The following is a 22,243-nucleotide window of genomic DNA, read 5'->3' as shown; positions in this document are numbered from 1 at the left end:
ATGACTTAAGGAACCAGGCTGACATGTTCAAAGATTGAGGACTAGGTTGGGGGGGTGGGTGCTCCCATGCGTTTTGTTAGCATGTTGTAGGGCCACAGGAGCTTGGTCTTAGTCCAGCTTCATGGGAGTCCGGAGGATCTTCCTGGAGCTCGGATCCGACTTAAAGACACTCGATTCTGGTGATCCACTCCCTGGCAATCGGTTCGTGCAGCAGCAATGAAGTACAGCCAGCTCAGAGAGGATTTCCAGACTAGTTCGTCTAGGGGTCGACTGGTCCCACCAACCCAAGGGGAGAAGTCGTCCTTTGCAGGGCTCCTCTAGTCGAGGCGAATTCAGAGCTTCATCACTGCAGCAGGGCTTCACCGGTCAAACCAACGGTCCAGGAGTTGCAGCAAGCGTCTCTTCCAAAGTTCTTTTTCCGATTCCTTTGTCCAGTGGTCGACTCTGCCTTCCAAGCAAAAGACCTCACCTTTTATGCAGGTTTCTCCCATTCATTCGCAGTCTAGCTGTCACTCACACAGCAGGGTGGCTGTCTTCCAAGGACATGTTGCCATGTATTCCCCCTGTTTTAAGAGAGGGGGGGTCATCTCGAAGTGTGCTCATGTAAAATGTTTGGGGCTTGACCTATTTGTTCCCAGGGTGCAGATCCTGGTTCTCCCATCTCATGGCAATGCCAGTCTCCCCTCACAGGAAGCTGCCATATCCTTAAAACATGCTGTCGCAAGACACGGGGGAAATACTGCATCCATGCCCTCAATTTAGCAGCCTGAATCCTGAGTTCATAGAGTTCGGGCACCTCAAACTCCCCCAAAGATGTATGGACCTAATCAGGGAAGCACGGAAACCCAACACCAAACATTGCTACTGAAGCAAATGGAAACGCTTTGTCATCTAGTGGAATATTAAAAGCATCAATCCTATTGAATGCACACCAACATATTGTCCTGCACCTACCACCCCTGTAAGATTCAGGCCTGATTTTCTATTCCCTAAAGATCTACTTCGCTTTCAGCATACATCACATCCCAGAAGAAGGTTTCGTGGTGGAAGATTCCAGTAATGAAAGCATTTATGGAAGGGGTAAAAAGACTTCATCCTATTTCCAACCCAGCCTCCCTTTGAACCAATGCACAAGGCTAGTCTTAAAGCATTCGCCTACAAGACCGCCTTATTGGTGGCGATCATATTGATAAGTAGTTGGTGAACTGCAAGCCCTTTAAGTTCAAGACCCATTTGTCACGATTCACAAGGATATGGTGATCCTGCACACTCACCCCCGATTTTCACCTACATTTATTTCAAAGTTCCATGTGAACCAGTCCATAGAACTACACACCTTTTTCCAGAACCCCACAAATGTGGCAGAAAGAAGCCTCCACACACTAGATGGTAGATAATCGCTCTTCTCACATCTGGAAAAGACAAAACTATTAATAAAAACAAACCAGTTTTTCGTTTCAGTGGCAGCTGGTAGAGAAGGGGACCTGTCTCGAAATCAGCTTTTTCAAAGTGGATCGTAAACTGCATCACATTGTGCTACACTCTTGCCAAGAGAGATCTGCACTTCACGCCGAGAGCACACTACTCGGGGCCCAGGGGCTACCATAGCATTCATTGCAAATGTTCCTCTGGAGTCCATTTGTAAGGCAGCAACCTGGAGTTCTGTACACACCTTTACACAACACTACTGCCTAGATCCACTTGAGAATCAGACCTACAGTATGACAAGCGGTGCCAAGACATCTCTCTGCTACTGTTCCTTCTCACATCCCACCACCATCTCTGGGTACTGCTAGCTAGTCTATGCACTGCATGTGATCCTAAGAAGATTAACAAGCATCAGAAGACATGCATTAATCACCGTAATAGCATTTCTGATGATTGTACCTGCTTAGATTCACATGCACCCACCCTTCCTCCACACATGGGAGTAGAAGGAACATAGACATCCTACACCACCTCTCTTCTGTACTCACTCACGCTGACTATAAGGCTCCCTCATGGCAGAAAAAACACAATCGGAGGGACCTCGACGCGTGAGGGATTTTGGGTACACTACAGGTCACGTTAAAGATAGTGTTAGTCATGCCCATGTCGACGTCCCCTTTCGATCATCGAAAGAAAGATCGAATACTCTGAGATTACCACTAGATGTCGGACTATATGCACATCATGTGAATCTAAACAGATACAATCATCAGAAATGCTATTACGGTGAGTAATGCATGTCAACATACTTACTCTAGTAACTTGTTCTCCAGCATGGGTCTGGCATTGATTCACGTGCTCCTGAATATTCCCCGTACGGCTGGGAATCCTCAGTAAAAGAAAAAATCTGTTTAATTTCTTAACTGTCTTTCTCCTAACAACCAATCACTGAGTTCTGGGTCATACTACCCCCCCCCCCAGCTAATGACTGCCCTCTACCCAAGCCCCTCCTCAGGCATCCATCTTCAGATTTGGTAGCATGTAAAGTGGCAGTAGGACCAAGAGTAGAGGTGCAGAGGGGTAGGCGGGAGGGTTCGCATCTTAATCCATGCCAGACCCATGCTGGAGAACAACAGTTACAGGTAAGTAACTTGTTCCTTCTCCAACATGGGGTCTGGCATGGATTCACATGCTCATGAATAAAGAATACATAGCAGTAAACACATGCACAACCACGGGCAGTGGCAAGGCTCAACATAAGCATCTCGTACCGCCTCACCAGGCTCACCTTCAATCGAACAGGTTGCGCAGCACTGCTTGGCAGATTCTGGACTCATCCCTGGAATTCCTGTCTAAACAATAGAATTTCGTGATGGTGCGAATTGACCTCCACGTAGCAGCCCTGCAGATGTCCAGCAGGGGCACACCAGACAAGAACGCCATTGTAGCAGCGATCGCCCGGATGGAATGGGCTCTCGGACGGCCAGGCAGCACCATGGGCTTGTTTAGATGAAAGTCTGACGGCACCTTGGGCATGAAGGAGGGGTGCGTGGAAAGCCAAGTAAGGTGGTTTGCAGGAGAGGGCCTGTATCTTACCCACCCGTCGTGCAGAGGTGATGGCCACGAGAAAAGCTGTTTTTCACGACAGAAACTTGAGTGGAACGGAATGCATATGCTCGAACTGAGGTGCCATGAACCTAGTAAGTACCACATTTAGCTCCCACACCGGAGCCTTCACCGGCAGAAATGTGCAGAATAGTCCCTTGATGAATTCTTGACCAACCGGTGTGACCACAAGGAGGGTCGTCCTGGGGGTCTGGTGTAGCAAGAGATAGCCCCAACTTGGCCAACGACAGCAAATATGGCAGTACCTAAGGGGCGTTGACACTCAGAGGGTCGATCTTCTGGGAACGGCACCAAATAGCAAATCTCTTCCACTTGAGTCTGTATCATTTCAAAACAGACAATGATCTAGCCTTGGCGAAAACTTCCTTGCAGTCCGCCGGGAGATCATAGTCACCAAATTCTAGTGCTGCAGGAGCCAGGCCTTTAGGTTCAGAGACCCTGTATCGTGGTGAAGAATGGTGCCTCCTTCCCTGGCGAGAAGATCTGTGACCACTGGCAGCTTGACTGGTGGGGGCACTGACATGCTGAGCAGGTCTGGGTACCAGATCTGCCTCAGCCACGCCGGTGCAACGAGGATCATCCGGCAATGTCTGGGTTGACCGACGACTCGAAGTAGCAACAGAGGGAGCGCATACAGGAAAAGGCCTTGCCAAGGGAATGAGAATGCGTCCCTCATGCTCCCCTCCTGGGGAAACCTGCTGGCAAACCTCTGGGACTTGTGTTCGTTGCCAACATGTCGATTTGGGGATTGCCCCATTTGAGGAAAAGGTTCTCCACTAGGTCCTGTCGAAGTTCCCACCTCGTAGCAAATGCGAAGCTCCCTGCTGAGCGTGCCGGGAACTGCGTTTACTCCTGCAAGATGAAACGGGATGAGAAACATCCTCTGGTTGACGACGAAGTCCTGCACCTCTTTGGAGAGCGCTGGGATCTGGTGCCCCCTTGTTCCCTGATGAAAAACATTGTGGTGGTATGGTCTGAAGACCCGGACCACCTTGCCCTTGAGGGACGACAGGAACGACTTGAGGGACGAAAACACCGCCAGTAGCTCCAGAACATTGATGTGCAACTTCACCACTGGCGTCAAGACTTCCGGTGTGGAATCCCCAATCCTTCCAAAGAAGCGTCCGTCGTGACCGTCCCCTGGTGCGGCGGGATCTGGAAATCTGTGCCTACGGTCAGGTTAGAGCACACAGCCCACCACCTTATCGCCCGATCAAATCCCTTGTCGAGCGTGATCCTGTCCTGGAAGCTCCCAGACACCTGAATCCAACGGGCGTCGAGGAACTCCTGCAGTGGGCGCATCCGTGACCTACAGAATCGAATTAGGTAAATGCATGACGACATCATGCCGAGCAGGGACTCGATGGCCCTCACTGTGGCGATCTTCAGAGCTAGCAGCTTTTGTACCTTGCCCAGGATGGCCCCTACTCTCTCCTAAGACTCCCAACACAAACGTGCGGTAAAAATCTGAAAATGGCTGCCTGAGAAGGGCCTTGGGTAGAGGGCAGTCATTGGATGGGGGCAGTACGAACTAGTGCTCAGTGATTGGTTGTTAGGAGAAAACAGTTCAGAAATTAAACTGATTTTTTCTTTTACCGACGATTCCCAGCCTGACAACGGGGAATATTCATGAGCATGTGAATCCATGCCAGACCCCATGCTGGAGAAAAGCTTGACAACCGTCGACTGTTTGTCTTTCTGCGCCGGCATGGTGGAGGTGTTGATAGAGATCGAGACACAGTAAGGTCGTCATCCTTGGACACAGGGGAAATCCGGCATCCATTGCATTTCTTTTGACGTCAAATGAAAGAACTGCACAGACATTGTCGGTACTGGCGCACTAGAGGGGTCGGGCACACCAAACGCCGCTCTTGGGTCTGAAGAATTTTGCGTGTGGGTGGGAGCAACGCCAACTGCAGCATGCTGCTTGAATATTGCAAGCATGGAGGTTTCAAAATTCTCCCACTCCTTTTCTTCTGCTGGTATTTCTTAGAGGTATGCCCCTCGGTTTCGGCATCCGAAGACCGAACCGACGACCATGCCAGAGATTGAGGGTTGTCGACCCAGAGATTTTAGGTTGCATTTTGGCAGACACCAGTCAGTTCCGTGAACCTTGCCGAGGCACCAGAGACAACTTGTGTGGGTCAGTGAGTGAGATCTTCGTGCCACAAGCGGAACAGTTTGAAACCTGTGCGACCGACATCTGCGTCGAGGATTTAGCAAAAAAAATATTTTTCTGAAGAAAACGTCGAAAGAGTCGAAGCTCTGTGTTCCCAAGCAGCGTGTTGGCACTCCAGAAAAAAGGAACTGAGGTGGTACTAATACGACACTAGTTGCCACGTCCAGAGCCGACAAGACAGTGAGCAAGATGGATCAATGTTCGACAGGCAGGTCGAGGTCTACTATGCCCCCTGTTGAAAATTTTACAAAGCAGAGAAGCTGGAGGGAATATCTATCAGATGAGGAATCTGCAGGAGAAAAACAATCCATTGGTGTCTTCTTATCCAAAGTCAGATGAGTGTTCAGACTTGGCTCTCCAATGGAAATATCTGCCCGACTCAGGCACACCGGCGGTGGTCCAAACAGGGACCACATGGGTCTCATGCAAGTATGCACACCAGACTTTCAGGCACCAGTATGTGAATTGGGACCAGACAGTCCCAGCCCACTTCCTGGGAACAAACACAGGGAGCTATTTAGCTCATGCTTCTACTATAGTAGAGCCTGGTTAGCTTGAAACCAACAGCTACCAGGAGCTATGTTGGTTCGTAGGGACAACTGGTGCATTCTAAACATGTAAATGTGACATTAAATACGAGTATGAGAACGTTAATAAATAAGAATTAGAACACATTTAAACACAAGGTGCATTAAAAAAAAAATGGAAAAAAGTTTAAAATGCATCTATGGTAGCTCCTGGTTCCCCTGCAGTAGCTCCTGCCTACTGGGTGATGCCAGACACTCAGGAGCTAATTTTAGTTCCTGCTCATTGAATCTGAATTTTGAACCCTGTAGCCAAATGAAGGAAACTAGATGGGGCTAAAGAAAAATATTGCAAAATTTGTCAAAATGCAACTGCTGCCAGCAACGTTCCTTTAGACGCACCCAAAAGTATCAAAAAAATCCCTTTGAATGTGGTCTAGCATTGTGCAAAAGAAACCCCATTGTAAGATGCATGTTGCAATGATAAAAGTTTCCCCAAAGACAAGTTGTTAGGCAAAGTTTGTATGCAGTACCCTTTAGGACCACTACACACAACTAGGACTACCGGTGTAAGCAAAACCAACCTTTGGTACAGGTCTGTACTACACAGCTTTGTGGTAGCGCTGCTGAGCAGTCAGGCTTATCTCAAGAGGGAATGTGAGCTGGAAGGGTGTTACACAGAGGTCTATAATTACAAGTATTCAAATAGACTTCTACTCAAGGTTTCTTGGTAAAACACTTATTTATTTCACAGTCATTTATGAAACATGCACTAGGAGGTGGCAATCTATATCACACAAAAATATACTTCAGTACTTCACAAGATCAGGATCTGAGGCATTTAAACACCTTTGGAGGAGCAAAATGGCATTAAGAGCATTTGAAGTAGGAGCAAAAAGGCATAAGTTAATAAAACAAATATTACAGTTACTCTAAAACAGTGCAAATAGTTTGAGTTCACCCAAGGAGTGGATTCCATGCAATAGGTTATGCCAAAGTCAATGGGCTAAAGTCTTGTATAGGATAAAGCAGTTCTGGAGGTTAAACGGAAAAGTATTTGCCAAAGTTCTCAGAAGTAGTTTGTAAAAGAAAGATTCATATGTCAGGTCACAAGCTGACTACGCCTGCAAGTTGCCAAAGTTTCAAGCACTTTCGCAGTGAGAGGTAAGTTCTCTGGAACTGGTCAAAAAGCTGGCAAAAGCAAATCTTCAATTCCAGTAGCTGTAGTCAAGCACACAAACTGATGTCCTTCTCCCCGTCTATTCGGTTTCCTGCAGCACTCTGAGGAAAATACAACCAGCACCGAGAATGGTATCCAGGTGGCTTTAGAGTTCATTGGTGCCACCAACTTGCCAAAGGTTTAAATACCTTCTCTGGGATAAATAACCAGGTTACTCACCGTAGTGACCATCTTACTCCTAGTCCATAGTCCCCTTTCCTCCATACGTATGGGACATCCCTCCGTCCTGTGGGACGGGACCGGAGCACTTTGTAAAAAGCACTCAAAAACTTTGGACATGTTTTCAGTCCTTGCTCTCTTTCTGGGGATCAGTCCTTTTCTATCACCAGGTCAGAGACCCCTTAGCAATAAAACCTGGTTATACTCCTACGTCCCGTCCCCTTTCCACCATACTTATGGGAGATTCCCAAGCACTCCTTACAGGAACCATGGGTGGATGGAAAAAAAACCCTTACTAAAAAGGTTCTTCAGCACAGCCTGACCAAACTGAGCATCAGATCTTGAGCTCATGTCTAGACAATAATGCTTACAAAAAGCAGATGGGGAAGCCCAAGTAGCCGCCTTTGCGATGGTCCCCCAGGGGATACATTTCTGAAAGGCAACCGCGGCTGCCTTGCCCCGCACCAGGTGTGCATGAATACCTTTTAGGAGGCTTCAGCGCTTGGGCGGTGTACGACTCCATAATGCAGGCAGCGATCCATCGAGAGATAGTCACCTTAGAGGCCTGCTTACCTTGTGGATTACCAAAGGTCACAAACAGTTGAGAAGCTCGGATGTTCTGTCCAGATAGAACTTAAGAGCCATTCGAACAACGAGGCAATGCAGAACCCTTTCTGCCTCTGAGGCGGGGTTCAGAGAAAAGACCGGTAGGGAGATTGACTGGTTCAGATGGAACTCGGAGACCACCTTTGGCAGGAAAGCAGGATTTGTTGTAGGACCACCTTATCCTTGTGAAAAACCAAGAAGGGATGCTCCACCGACAAAGCCTGGAGCCCACTCACGTGCCTTGCTGAAGTAACGGCGACCAAAAAGGACACCTTCCACGACAGGTGCTTGAGGTCCACCGTGGCCATTGGTTCGAATCATTTATGGCACAACGTCGTCAGGACCACATTTAGATCCCACGCCGTGTGCGGACTACAAATCGGAGGATAAAGGCACGTAAAGCCTGCAAAATGCCTCTTAACCACTAGGTTAAACAGAGAGTAAGAGCATTGGTCCGTAGATGGGTAAGCAGAAACCGCCGAAAGAAGTTCTGCATGACAGAACGTGAACACCCGACTCTACTAAGTGGGATACAAAGGACAGTACATCTCAATTGTAGCCCCCCTTGGGTCCAACTGCTTGTTTAAACACCAATAACAGAACCTGAGCCATTTGCTTCTGTTCTGGGACCTAGTCGAGGGTTTTCTGGCTGCCTGGATAATACGCATGTTATCCACAGACAGGCTAAGATGTTCTAAAGACTTGAACCCAGGCACCATGCTGCCAAGCTGAGCGATTGTGGGGAGGGGTGCCACAGCTGCTGTTTCCCCCCTGGTGAAGAAGATTGGGGGTCACCAGTAACCTGATAGGCGAATACACCGACAGGTGTTGAAGTTCTGAGAACCAAAACCTGGCCAGCCACCATGGGGCTATGAGTAGAAGAGAAAAGTTCACCGAGTTCTTCAATTTGCAAATCGTCCGATGAACTAGAGGCAGAGACGGGAAGGCATAAGCCCTCATGTTGTGCCATGGAAACTGGAGAGCATCCCCCAGAGAGAAGGCTCCCAGCCCGGTTCTGGAGGCATACAGAGGAAGCTTCTTGTTGGCCGTCGTAACAGAGGTCCACTTCCGGTGTGCCCCAACGCAGGAAAATCCATGAGAGCACCTCCACCTTCAACTCCCACTCGTAGCTGACCATCGTCCGCCGGCTGAGAGCATCTGTCATGACATTCAGCTGGCCAGGGATGTGTACTGCAAGTAGCCAGACACCATGAAGAACCGCGCACTGACAAATCTAGATTGACAGGTCCACGAGGGTGTGGGGGGGGGGGGGTCGACTTGGTTCCCCCTTGCTTGTTGATGTAATACAACGACACCACATTCTCCGTGTGGCTACGGACCACATTGTTGGCAATGATCGGTCTGAACGCTAGGATAATCGCCAGAAGCTCCAGATGATTTACGTGAAGGAGCTTGTCCTGAGGCTACCAAAGATCCGAGACCTGAAGAAGATACAACGTCGCACCCCACCCCAGAAGGGAGGAGTCTGTTGTGACCGTTCCCATCGGGGCTGGGTCCTGAAACCTCACCCCTACCGACAGGTTGCTGAGAGGCGACCACCAGTTCAGGTCTGCTCTCATGAAAGCCGGAATCGTTATCAACTTGGAGTCCGGATCCACAGCCTGAAGCCAAGAACTCCGAAGAGCCATCTGAGTCCGCCTCATTTTGAGACGGGCAAGAGGAAGAGCCAACACGCACGAGGCCATGAGGCCCAGAAGCCTCTAGAACCACCAGGCCGACATGCTCTCCGACTGCGCAAACATCTGACACGTGCCAACAGATCCGCCATCCTGTCCCCGGTCAGAAACACTCTGCAGTCGATCGTGTTCCAGCGAAAACCCAGGAAAATCAAGTCCCGAGAGACTGTCATGGAAGATTTCAGCCAGTTCACAGACAGCCCAAGGTGGAACAGGAGCTGGAGGAGAGACTGAAGATTGCAAGCGGCTTTCAAAGGACACGGGCTGCGTAAGAGCCAGTCGTCCAAATACGGATACACCTGGATACCCTGCAGACGAAGACAGGCCGCGATCACCGACATCTTTGTGAAGACACGGCGACGAGCTGCTCCTCTCCCACAGAGAAGCGGAGATCTCTCCTGTGTGGATTCCAAATCAGAATATGCATGTACGCATCCTGAAGATCCACCACGCTGAGCCAATCGCCCATCTGCAAGGAAGACCGTATCTGGCCGGGCATGATCATCTTGAATTTCTCTTGGGGTAGGAAAAGATTGAACTGGGCAATGTCTAGGATGGTGCGCAGGCCAGCCTAGTTGGGTTTGGGCACCGTAAACAGCCGGGAGTAGAAGCCCTCCCCTTGTTCCTCATGGGGAACGGGATCCACAGCTCTGAGATCCAGAAGAATCTAAATATCGGCTCTTAGGGAGGACGACCCTGACTGCTGGAAAGGAGGGTTGAAGGGTGGGGTAAGGGTAAGCGGAAGCCCGCCCGAGCGACTGACAAGACCCACCTGTCCTCGGTGATGGCCTGCCAAGCCTCCCAATGAGTCGCAATGCGTCCTCCCACCGGGGTCTCATGCGAGCCCGGAGAACCCTCATCTTGCAGGCGTTTCAGTGGTGTTCCCACCTGAGGAGGAGGCTGAGGCGCGGGAGAAAAACCGAGTCCGTTGCTGCCTCCGGCGGCTATTACCCGAAGGGGTATCCACTCTACAAGATTTCTGGTCTAGAAAACCTCGAAACCCAGAAGAGGGCCGGCTTTGCGACAACGGTCTCTGGGTCTTAAAAGGAGTTTTAACCAGGACGGACAAGGACTTAGCTGTGTGGGTGATGTCCTTCGTTTTGGTCTGCTCCACATCCGTTGTAGAATGAAAAGCTCCTTACCGTCAAACGGAAGGTCCAACACCTTCTCCTGCACCTCCTTTGAGAATTTGGTGGCATGCAACCACGCCTGTCGGGAGGTATCAACTCCCAGCATAAGGACCCGAGCCAAAGTGTCTATGTGAATAGCCGCGGCCTCCAGCAGATCCTGGGCCAAGACCCTGGCATCGGACAATCCCGCCTCCAAGTCTTCCAGCTTCTGGACCGGAACAACTCCTCGAACTCCGACAGACCTTTCCACATCCTCATATTCACCCACGCTAACACCAGTTCTGCATTGGCCTGCCGGAGCTGCAAGGCCAAGTTAGTGAAAATCCTCCTCCCAAGGGAGTCGAGGAGCTTGTCCTCCTTCCCCAGAACCTGAGTAGCCGTCGTAGAAGAGGATGCTGCAGGCCTGGACTGTAAAGTGGCCGCAGCCACCACTGTGGAGGAGGGGGGCGGACAAGACGACAGGGCCACCTCTTCCGAAGAATGCAGCCTGTATCGCGCGTTAATTTTCTTATTGATGAAAAGTCCAGAGTGTGGCTTTTCACAGACCCTACGGACCTCGGCCAAAACGTCCTTATGCAAGAACAGGCCGGTACGCTCCAAAGGAGACAGGGTGAACGCCCCAGAAAGCACACCCTCCTGCGGAGCGGGTGCCTCGGGCACCGGACCATCCAAAAAGCACATGTCCAGTACCCGGTCATGAAAAACTCTAATAGAGTGGGGCTGGTCCTCGTTGTCCTGATCGCCTTGTGCATCATCCGACAGGTCAGGATCCTGCTGAACCGTGTCAGGCACTGCCTTGTCCACAGGGGATAATGGGGGGCAATGGCGGAAGGGTCGGGGGAGGCACCGTAGGCAAGGGCGGCGACACCGGAGGAGCCGGAAGCGCAGGTGGGCATATCTCCCTAAAATGACACTTGAAATATTCTGTCATGGGGTCGGTAAGCATGAACGTCTGAAATTTGCTGAAAAAAGTGTCCTCCGGAGACGGTTTTGGAGCTACCGGAGGAGGCCTCTCATGAAGAGGATAATTCCAGGGACGCAAAAGGGGTTGCGGGGGGGTGTTTGCCAGACAGGCCCATCCCCCGAAGTGTCCACAAAAATCAAAGGTGCCAACCCCACAGGCAGCGAAACATTGTGCAGAAGGGGCATCCGAGCGTTCCAGCCGTAAACTGGACTAAACGGATGCGCACACCAAATTATATGTTCACCCACAGAACCAAGCCCTACACCTGAGGCCGATGGCGTAGTTTTAGGGGGAAGCGCCCAAAAAGGTCGCTGTGGTCGTGGCGGGAACAGCCACCATTTTGCCATTACCTGAGGGGAACTGCGGCACGTGAGGAAGTGAGGCAGGGGTCCCCGTCGACGGATCAGGGGTCTTAACTTTAGCCTTTACCTAAGGAACCTTACAGTTTACCTGGCAGGAAAGGGTTAAAAATAAGAAAAAATAATAAGCTGCCACCAGCCCTGTCCAAGGCACATCTGCATTTCTAAAAAAATCCTCCAAGAGTATCTAGGGCCTTTGGAAATGACTATTAGACTCAAGTGTACTGTACTGGAAGCTACAGTGTACACCTGTCACATGTTGCAGAAAAGTTGCAACATTAGAAAGGACTAAGGGAAACAGTCTCCCAGTACTGACTGTCTTAAGGGCATGCCAGTTTCACCATAACAAGTGAGCGACAAGCCCAGTAGAGTGCAGCAGAAGGCTGGGCTCCCCTGGTAAAGTCAGACTATGGTGTTTAACATCAGCAAAAAGTTGGGGGATACACAACTGGGGGGAAAATTACACATGAAATGGAAATCCTTCCCCAACAGCCAACCCTAGTAAAGATGCCCAGTAATGTTCGAGTAAATGACTTTGCAGTTACCCTTGAGTGGGATTGCTTCAAGACATTTGGTAACTTGATCAACAACCACCATGATAAACCTACTGCCAGAGGATGCTAGAAGGTGAATGAAGAAGCTTCTGGAATCCTCCAAGAAGAAACGCTACGAAAAATCACCCTTGAGGGGCGCTGAAGAATCCGAAAACAGGTTCCCGTTAATCTGAAGATGGATCGATGGAGCTTGAGGCTCGGTTGACTGGAAAAATAGAGTAAACTCTTAGAAAAATCTCAAAACGCAGTAAAAGCTCGAGAGCTATAGCAAGCGGACGCCCAGCACTTGAACGTGCGGTATAAATCTGAAGATGGCTGCCAGAGGAGGTGCTTAGGTAGACGGCAGTCATTGGCTGGGGGCAGTATGACCCAGAGACTAGTGATTGGTTGTTCGGAGAAAGACATTGCAGAAGTGAAAGTGAAACTGATTTTTTCTTTACCGAGGATTCCCAGCCTGAAGGGGAATATTCATGAGCATGTGAATCCATGCCTGACCCCATGCTGGAGAAGAATGAGAGAGAGGATGGATGGAATGGAAAGATGGGATGGATAACATGATTGGAATGGATGGATGCACGCACGTGGAATGAACGGAATGTATGTATATGGATTTGATTGATGGAATGTATGTATATTGAATTGATGGATGGAATGGCATCGGACAGATGGAACTAATAGATCGAATGAATGGACGAAGAAATGGATGGATGCTCTGATGGAAGGGATAGATGGAATTAAGAAATGGATTGATGCATCAATCGAACAGATGGATGGACGGAATGAATGGATGAAGAAATTTAAGAAATGGATGGAGGCATTGATTAGATGAATCGATTGAATAGACGGAGTGGAATTACCCTTCCCTCTAGTTCCCGTGTCTGCACATTGTACACTTTAATGTACCCGGATTTCTTGCTCCCCATGAGGTTATCTTCTTTCCCCATGCCCCCCCTATCACTGTAAGCCCGCCCCCTGTCACTGTGGGTCCGTGAGTCACAGAGCTTCCTGCCATCCTGTTCCCGTAATGTCATTATGTATCCCAATGCATTACCCAATCCTCTCGTCATCATGTGTGCCAACCGTGTCCATGTATCACTATGCACTCTTATCCCCATGCTGTTACATATATATGTATGTCCCCCTCCTGTCACCGTAAACCCAGCCCACTGTGTCTGTGTGTCAATAAAATGATCATATCTCATCACTATACACCATCACTCAACTAGAACACAGCTATACCACTGACAAATTCAGCCTAGCTGTTCACATACAAACGCTACCCCATTAACACCGCAACACCCTTATAAAACACAGCTATCCAATGACATTCTGGCCTAGTTGCTCACATAAGCATCCTTCAGGCCTAATGCAGCCAATTCCAGTCTGGATGTCCACCCACCATACTGCACACATTTCAAATAATACATTCAACACACCACCTAACGCTAGAATGCAGCTACCATACAGCTATTACATCAGCTGCACACATAACCCAAACAACCTGAGACACCAACTCTCTCTACTGACCTAAACTGCGGTTCCCCAAGGGCGTTCAACCTACCAGCGCTTTGAGATCATACCAATGACATAAAGAGCGCTATATAAATGCCAAGTAACATAACCTAAAACTACAACGACCCTGACCTCCTGGCAATAGGAACCCAACCTTTGGTACAAGTATGTACTACACAGGTTGGTAGTGTGATCGAGTAGCCAGGCTTATCTCAAGAGGGGCCAATGTGAGCTGTAGGGGAGTTACACAGAGATTCACAGTGACAAGTATTCAAATAAACTCTTGCACACAAGGTTTCTTGATTAAGAAATGTAGGTATTTATCAGTCAGTTACAGTAAGCCTTCTTTAGAAAGCAGCAATGTTAAGCAACACACAATACCTCAAAAATACACACTCAGTTTTCTAAATCAGCAGATACCCATTTGGGATGGCTCACAGACACTACCTGTGACATCAATGGCTAGGGTGCTGTGGACATTAATATATCACTGTTTGCATTCAGACTTTCTTAGGAGAGTGTCAAAGAAAAGAGGGATCAGAATAAAACAAGTATTCACACAATTATTCTTAAGCAGGTAAGTACTTTCAATAACCCCCCCCCCCATCCCCAATGCAAAGTCAGTTAACCCTTTCCTTTAAGGAAGGCAAAAACATTTAAACAGAGGAGAGAAGAGTAATTCAGGGAGTCAGGCCAGCCAATGTTTAAGTTAGCAAAAGTCAAGGTGAACTGAAGCACTTCTTGCATGTAAGTAGAAAGTCTTTCACAAGGTTTAAAAAGTCTTGCTAGAATCGAATAAATCAAAGTAGGGCCACAAGCTGATTAGGCTTGCAAGGTAACAAGGACAAGTGGCTACACAACAAGAGGTTAGTCCTTAGACTTTACTGTACCTTTAGGATGAAGATAACGGTCACCGCTTGCAACCGGCAATCTTCAAACAAGTGGCACTTCAGTGTTTCAGCTCCTCCTGTCTAACGCAAATAGCAACACCACAGTTCCTGGCTGTCGAGATGGCCTTTCCTTGCATCTGGGGTCCCACACTCTGTTGAGGCGGCTCAGGCTCCGTCAGTCCTGCTTCCTGGGAGTCAGGCGGATCCTCCTGGAGCTCTTGGCCAGCTTAAAAGCAATGCACACAATCTGGGTGTTCCTCTCCCTGGCTATTCGGTTACAGCAGCAACTGCAGTGGAATTTCAACCAGCTCCGAGGGAGAGAAGTCGTCCTTGCAGGGGCTTCTCTGTCCATACGAATTTGGAGTTTGTCCAGCAGTAGGGCTTCACTGGGCAAACCAACGATCCAGGAGTTGCAGCAGGCTTCCTCTTCAAGTTCTTCTTCGTATTACTTTGTCCAGTGGTCGACTCTGCCTTCCAAGCCAATAAGCCTCGCCTTTTATGCAGCTTGCTCCCATTTCATTCCAGCCCAGCTGGGTGGCAGTCCTTGCCGGACACCCAACCGGCCAATCACCTAAGAGTACATTCCAGTCTCCTAGGAGACGGAGCACAGGGTGTTTCGGGAACCTCCCTTGCTTCCTGCCCCCGCCAGACACCCTGGAGTCAGAGGCAGGCTTCACTTGTGAATCCTGCCAAAGGCAAAATTAACTAAAGGACCAAACCTGGTTAGGCGCGCAGAGTAAATCTCAAGACGGACCTTTCCACAAAGAAATGGCGAAAAAAGAAGACCAGGGCAATTTTGACAAAAATGGCACCCAGGGGTGCTTTACCATAGCTGTGAACGCAACCTGCGGTAAAATCCCATAATGGTAGTGAAAAGTAAACCACTACCACCAGCCATTCAGTGAAGAAAGGGTAACATAAAAATGTTACATAAGCTAGACAAATGGGATACTAAGTAGCCCCTCCAGCACCCTATTGTAAGATAGGGTGTGCTGGCTCGAGAAAGTTACAAATGTAAGTAAAGTAAATTTCACTTACTGCTCTCTGTACTTTCTTTACAGAGAAAGTATTTAAACCTTTGGGGAATCTGAAAAACGTCCCTGTGTCACTGCACTGAAGGTGCTGTGCGACAATGTAAAAGATGATGCCTATGGAGTTTGTCAGACTCCAAAACCAAAAAGAAACAGTGTACAAAAATCACATTAAAATGCAAGTGTGGGAAAAAAGGTCTCTCTCCAGGTTAAAAAAAAAAAAGCCCTCAAAATCCAGCAAAGTTGCTGGGGGTCTCTAATGTAGAGGGAATTAGCACATTTCTGAGAATTCTCCCCAACACTCGTCAAAGCTAGACAATACTGCCAAACGTCGTCCAGGAGAGGCGCTGCCAAGATGGTCTTCCTCTTGGCCTCCTGCCGATGGTATAGGAAACCTTCCTTCTTGGTCTTTTCTGGCATCCGTTGGAAGAGTTCGGACGCTCTGGCATGGAACGATCCCATCTTGTCCGGGGAGAAGCCGTTGGCTGCAGCAAACCGCCCGCCATGGCCATGTCGTCCGTGTCCATAGTCCTGGTGTCCGTCCCAGTGTCCCTAAAGGGGGTTGGCACGTGTGGAGGTTAATGCAGCGGCGTAGGGTGCTGCTTCCTCTTTCGCCGGAGGCTGGCCCGGAGCCACCGGGGCAGGCAGTGACGTCGGCATCCTTTTCTGAATCTCCAACACCAGGGTGTGTAGGGTCGAAAGAAAGTCCAAGGATACATCCCTCAGAGGTGTAGGGGTGGTAGGCCTACTGAGCTCCCATCCCATCATTTCCTCTGTCTCTGTTGTCCCCCTCAGCGTTTCCGCCAACGGCGGCACCCACATCCTCCTGGCCCATGTGTACTGACACCTTGGTCCTCCTCATCCGAGGAAGAAATATCCATGCCCTGGAGTACTGTTGAGGCCTCCCCACACCACCCCCTTTTTGCATCCAGAGTGGTCGGGTTCGGGCTTGGCTTAGGGATGACATCCTCTTCTCCAGTGTCTTCTCCACCGGCTTGGCCACGCCCTCCCGCCTCAGGGGTAGGGACACTCTGGGCATTGCTGTGGCTACCTTGACTAGGTCAGCACCTTTGGCCTTTGAGAGAGTGCGGCCGCCACCAACTCGATCGTCAACAGCACCCAGACCGCCTGTGCCTTCTGCGGCAGGTTGGTCGCCTTTTCCTGCAGTTTCATCTTCTCTGGCTTCTCCCGCAGCTTCGACCGGTTAGCTGATTTCCTCTTCGACAAGGAGCTGGAGCGATGGCTGAGATGGAGAAGATGAGCGCACCCTGCCCATTGTAGGACCTGCTTGTGCGGCGACCCCGACGGAAACGCACGTGCAGTGCTTGGCCTGGTCTTTAGCCCCCACGGATGGAGCGCCCTCAAAGGACTTAGAAGCACACTCCTCAGATCGGCCGGTCCTGGGTGAGGCATGCCCCTGCTTGCTACACAGGGCAGAGGCGTTGACGCTGAGCCACACCGCCAGCCTACTATGGCGATCCTTCACGGTTTGTTTGGATAACCAGAGGCAGATCACACTCCACTTCCTTGTGATCCGGATAGAGACTGAGGCACTGGGATTCTTTATCTTCCACAAACACATTCCTCAATCTGCAGCAGGAGCATAGCTTGAAGAGTGAACCGCTGTCCTTCCTTTTCCTCCGACATGGTCCGGCGTGCGGTGTAGGCCCGATGGCATATTTGACAAAAATCAGAACTTTTTAACAAAAAAAGCACGAAAAAGTAGAAAAGCTCTCGGAGCGAAACACGAGGACTCCCAACACTTGAATGTACAGTAAAATTCTGAAGATGGATTCCAGAGGAGGGGCTTAGGGAGTGGGCAGTCATTGGATGGGGCAGTATGACCCAGAGCTCAGTGATTGGTTTATGGGAGAAACACAGTTTGTAAGTCAAAGTTAAACTATTTTTTCTTTTACCAAGGATTCCTGGCCTGACGGGGAATATTCATGAGCATGTGAATCCATGCCAGACCCCATGCTGGAGAAATGTTTGGACCAGTAGTGCACATAGTACCACAAGAAGGTGGTACTATTTTAACTGCTCAATTGGAAGAAGTAAACATGCCTCTTATAATGTGCATGAATAAATAGGTGCAAAGAATAAATATTACAAAAGCATTTCCGTTTTTCAGTAAAAAAATGTTTACTAGCTTATAAAATACTTTCATTGGGAATTGGACTTACATTTTGACTCCCCTTTAAAAAATAGGGAGTAAAATACTCCCAATTCCAAATCTTATCTGGGGCACTTGTTAGATATATTCTTCATATGAGGTTTGGTTACATTGTGACTGTTAATGAAAGAAGCCCAATCATACACAACGCATACAATACCTGGAACTGCTGGTGTAGAGGCTGCCCTGAGACTGGCTTGCAGGCGTGATTTTCGCCTGCAAAAGTTCATACTCCTGGAGAACAGGCTCTGAACCAAACTGCAATACTCCAAACTGCAGGTTCAACCCTGAGATATCAGACGAGCCGGGCATTTCCACAGCGAGGGCCGGAATCTAAACGTGTTGGGAGTGGCAAAAAGAAAATTACTGTTGATTGGTATGTTTCCTGATACGACACCTAAGACAAACTTTCTCAAAACCAAAATAGAGACGAATCCTAGCTTTTCCACAACTACAGAATTTCAATGTTATCCTACAACCATCATTCATGCAATACAAACCTAAAAATATTTTCCCACTGTCTAGATGAAAGATGGATAAATATTTTTTAAAGTTTATGAAAACAAAAGCTAAAAGCTAAACGTGCACACTTGATATGCTGGTCTGGCATCTGCTCCTTGAGATACGTTTTTATTTTCAAAACATTGAATAAGAATATCCTGGGTGATGTTAGGCAATATTTTCATATTAATTATTAATCTTCCTGACTTTTGTCAACCCTGTAACGTTTTGCTTTACTGGTGGAGTATTTTCCGTTGTACCTCTGAGTGGGAACCTTTTTCCACACTCGCAGATTCTTCTACTGTTTTTGTGTGTGTCATTTTTAAGACTCTCCATAGGGTCTTTTAAAAGTTATCCTATGACAACTGTTTGGCAATAACTGCCTTTTGTTGCGGGGTTGCCCTAGGGGCCCCACCTTGGAACTTTCGATGGCTAACCTTGTGAAAACTACAGTTCCCAAGGGTAGAAAGGATCTATGGATCACTTTTACATTTTATTAGGCGAGACCAGCACCCACCACCTTATGTGGAGTGCTTGGGCGGTATGGAGTATCCAATTTCTCATTTTAAATGCAACATTTATGTTACAAGGACAAACTTACCTTTAATGACTGGTGGCAGTGAATCTTTTTATAAATTCGGTGCACCTATACAGCAGGCTGTTTGCACAGCCCCGGTAAAAGCACCTATGGGTGCTCATTTTACCAAACTGGCCGCCAGTCTTGTTTATTAGCCATTTTAGTGTTCCTTATCCTTTCTTGTTCCTTTCCCCCTGACATCCAAGGCAGGAAATTCGTTTCTGTGATTATTATCTTCGGCGAGAGTCCACATCCCCGCGCAGGCTCCTGAAGGCAGGAAGCGAAGGAGGACAACACTCTGCAGCCCTTTGTCTTCCAGCCTGAGTGCGAGATTCCAGTTCAAACTGGAAGGCTGGTTGTCCTGAAAGGATTGCCAACCGCCCCGAGTTTGAATGTTGCAAGGCTATTTGATTTATTGCAGAAATCCAGCCAAAGTCCCAACCTGGAAGCTGAAGCGGTATTCGACCACTAGTACCAAAACCAAAGAGGATGATTAAGGAAAAGCGTCAGACTAGTTCGAGCGAAGAGAGAGCCTGCTGTGTAACCAGCGCCTGCTGTAGCCCTTCCTTCAAATTGACCTGGGTACTCCGAACAGGACAACCCTGACCCAGTACCTGGTGAGACCAACTAGACTCAAGTAGACCTGCATTTTGAGCCATCCCACACCATGCTGCGAACTTGCTGGGCTGCAACAAAATACCCTTGGACCTCAAGCCATTGTGTGGTGCATGGTCTTCTGAATTCCACTGAAACTTTGTGGGCATCCTGCTGGATCCCCAGAGACAAGAATCATGTCTGAAAAGTCCCCTCACCAGAGTGCTGGACCTCTAACGACGAGAATCCAACCAGCGATACTCGTTGATCCCTGCTGCAAAGTCCCTTCCAAGGTCCTGTTTTCAGTCACCACGACAAGGAATCCACCAAGTCCTCCTGCTGCAAAATCCTCTGTGCCGAGGTACTGTGCTGGCTTGGGTATTTACTTACCTTAAGTCTCTTGTGATTCGTGTATAGCTTGGTGGTGTTTCCTGTGATTGGGAGGCCTCTCGTCCAGTTAACCCAAGCCCAATGCTGGAATCCTCATTAGGGTGTCTTCTATGAAGTCCCTGGACCCTCAACTAACTCACCTGTTTGAACAGTCTTCCATAGGAACTCTGACTTTTGCTACTTAAGGACCTACCCAGAGACTGCCTGTTGGACACTCGACACTAGTGATCCCCCTTCTGCCACCGAGAACACTCATGCGCCAAGAATCAGTGTTTTGCAAGATTGTATGCAGTACACTTTGGGTGCACTACAACAACCCTGACCTCCTGGCAATAGGAACCCAACCTTTGGCATAAGTCCGTACGACACAGGTTGGTAGCGTGTTGAGCAGCCAATGTGAGCTGTAGGGGAGCTACACAGATATTCACAGTGACAAGTATTCAAATAAACCTACAGACAAGTTTTCTTGTTAAACAATTTATTTAACAGTTAGAGTTCAGAAGGGAGCAATATAAAACACCACACAAATGTACTTCAAAATACACTCTTAATATTTCTAAATGAGTAAGTACCCATTTGGGATGGCCCAAAAACGCAACCTACACCCTCCGGTTACTTCAATTGTTATGGTGCTGGGGACATTAATATATTACTGTTGTATTTAGGATATTCTCAGGAGTTGATCAAAGGAAAGGATTATTAGAGCAAAACAAGAGAAAACAAATATTCTGAAGCAGGTATGTACTTTTTGTAACCCCCAATGCAAAGTTAGTTAACCCCTTCCTGGAAGGAAGAAAACAATTAAGCAGAGGAGCAGAGGAGAAAAGAGTCATTCAGGGAGCCAGGCCAGCCAATGTTAAGTTAGCAAAAGTGAAGGTGAACTGAAGCACTTCTTCCAGGTAAGTAAAAATCTTGCACAATGTTTTAGAAGTCTTTGTAGAACAATAAGAAATTAAAGTAGGGCCAGAAGCTGATTGGGCTTGTGAGGTAAAGAAGCTGTAAGCAACTCTACAAGAGCAACCGAGACAAGTCTCCAACAAACACAAGCAAGGTGGCACAACAGGAGGTAAGTTCTCTCAGACTTTACAGTACCTTTAGGTTGAAGAAAAGTGCAGTAGATGGCTTCTGTTCCTGTGCAGCTCTGCAGATCCTGGTGTTCCTGGGCCTCAGTCGCAAGGACAAGAGGGAAGCCTTCTAGGGACTCCTGCACTGCAATGGGACGGTCACCGACCGCAACCGGCAATCTTCAAACAAGTGGCACTTCAGTGTTTCAGCTCCTCGCGTCTACTGCAAATAGCAACACTGCGGTTTCTGGCTGTTGAGATAGGCCTTTCCTTGCAACTGGGGTCCTGCACTCTGTTGAGGGAGCCCAGGCTCGGTCAGTCCTGCTTCGTGGGAGTGCGGAGGATGTTCCTGGAGCACTTGGCCAGCTTAAAAGTAACGCACACGATCTGGTGTTCCTCTCCCTGGCTATTCGGATCCAGCAGCAACTGCAGTGGAATTTAAACTAGCTCCGAGAGGATGTCCAGGTGGCTTACTTTGGAGTTGATTGGTCCCACCAACTCAAAGGGAGAGGTCGTCCTTGCAGGGGCTTCTCTGTCGATACGTATTTGGAGTTTCAGCACAGCAGCAGGGCTGCTTCACCGGGCAAACCCACGGTCTAGGAGTTGCAGCAGGCGTCCTCTTCAAGTTCTTCTTCGGATTTCTTCGTCCAGTGGTAAACTCTGCCTTCCAAGCCAAAAAACCTCGCCTTTTATGCAGGTTGCTCCCATTCATTCCAGCCTAGCTGTCCGGCACCCAGCAGGGTGGCTGTCCTTGCCGGACAGCCAGCCAGCCAATCACCTAGGAGTGCATTCCCGTCTCCTAGGAGACGGGACACGGGGAGTTTCGGGGACCTCCCTCGCTTCCTGCCCCCGCCAGAAACCCTGGAGCCAGAGGCGGACTTCATTCGTGAACCCCACCAAAGGCAAAATGAACAAAGGGACCAAACCTGGTTTGGTGTGCAGAGTAAATCTCAAGAAGTACCTTTCCACAAAGAAATGGTGAAAAAAGACTGGGGCAATTTAGAAAAAAATTGCACCCTTGGGTGCTGTACTGCAGATGTGAATA

General features: G+C 48.7%; 1 protein-coding gene across 12 annotated transcripts in view; it reads right to left on the bottom strand.

Annotated features, from left to right (window-relative positions):
• The window catches only part of UBAP2L (ubiquitin associated protein 2 like), a 1,950,223-nt gene that overhangs the window by 1,045,888 nt on the left and 882,092 nt on the right, over nt 1-22,243 (bottom strand). For all 12 annotated transcript variants that reach the window (XR_011304365.1, XR_011304368.1, XM_069651771.1 and 9 more), the window contains one exon: nt 18,233-18,405. Coding sequence is in view for 10 of the 12 variants with exons in the window: in XM_069651771.1 (XP_069507872.1) it covers nt 18,233-18,405 (173 nt within the window). In the remaining 2 variants the exon portion in view is untranslated. The remainder of the gene's footprint in view (nt 1-18,232; nt 18,406-22,243) is intronic.

The sequence above is a fragment of the Ambystoma mexicanum genome, chromosome 1p (assembly GCF_040938575.1).
Source record: "Ambystoma mexicanum isolate Mex_15411 chromosome 1p, UKY_AmexF1_1, whole genome shotgun sequence".
Classification (NCBI taxonomy): domain Eukaryota; kingdom Metazoa; phylum Chordata; class Amphibia; order Caudata; family Ambystomatidae; genus Ambystoma; species Ambystoma mexicanum.
This window is presented reverse-complemented; position numbering and strand designations above follow the sequence as displayed.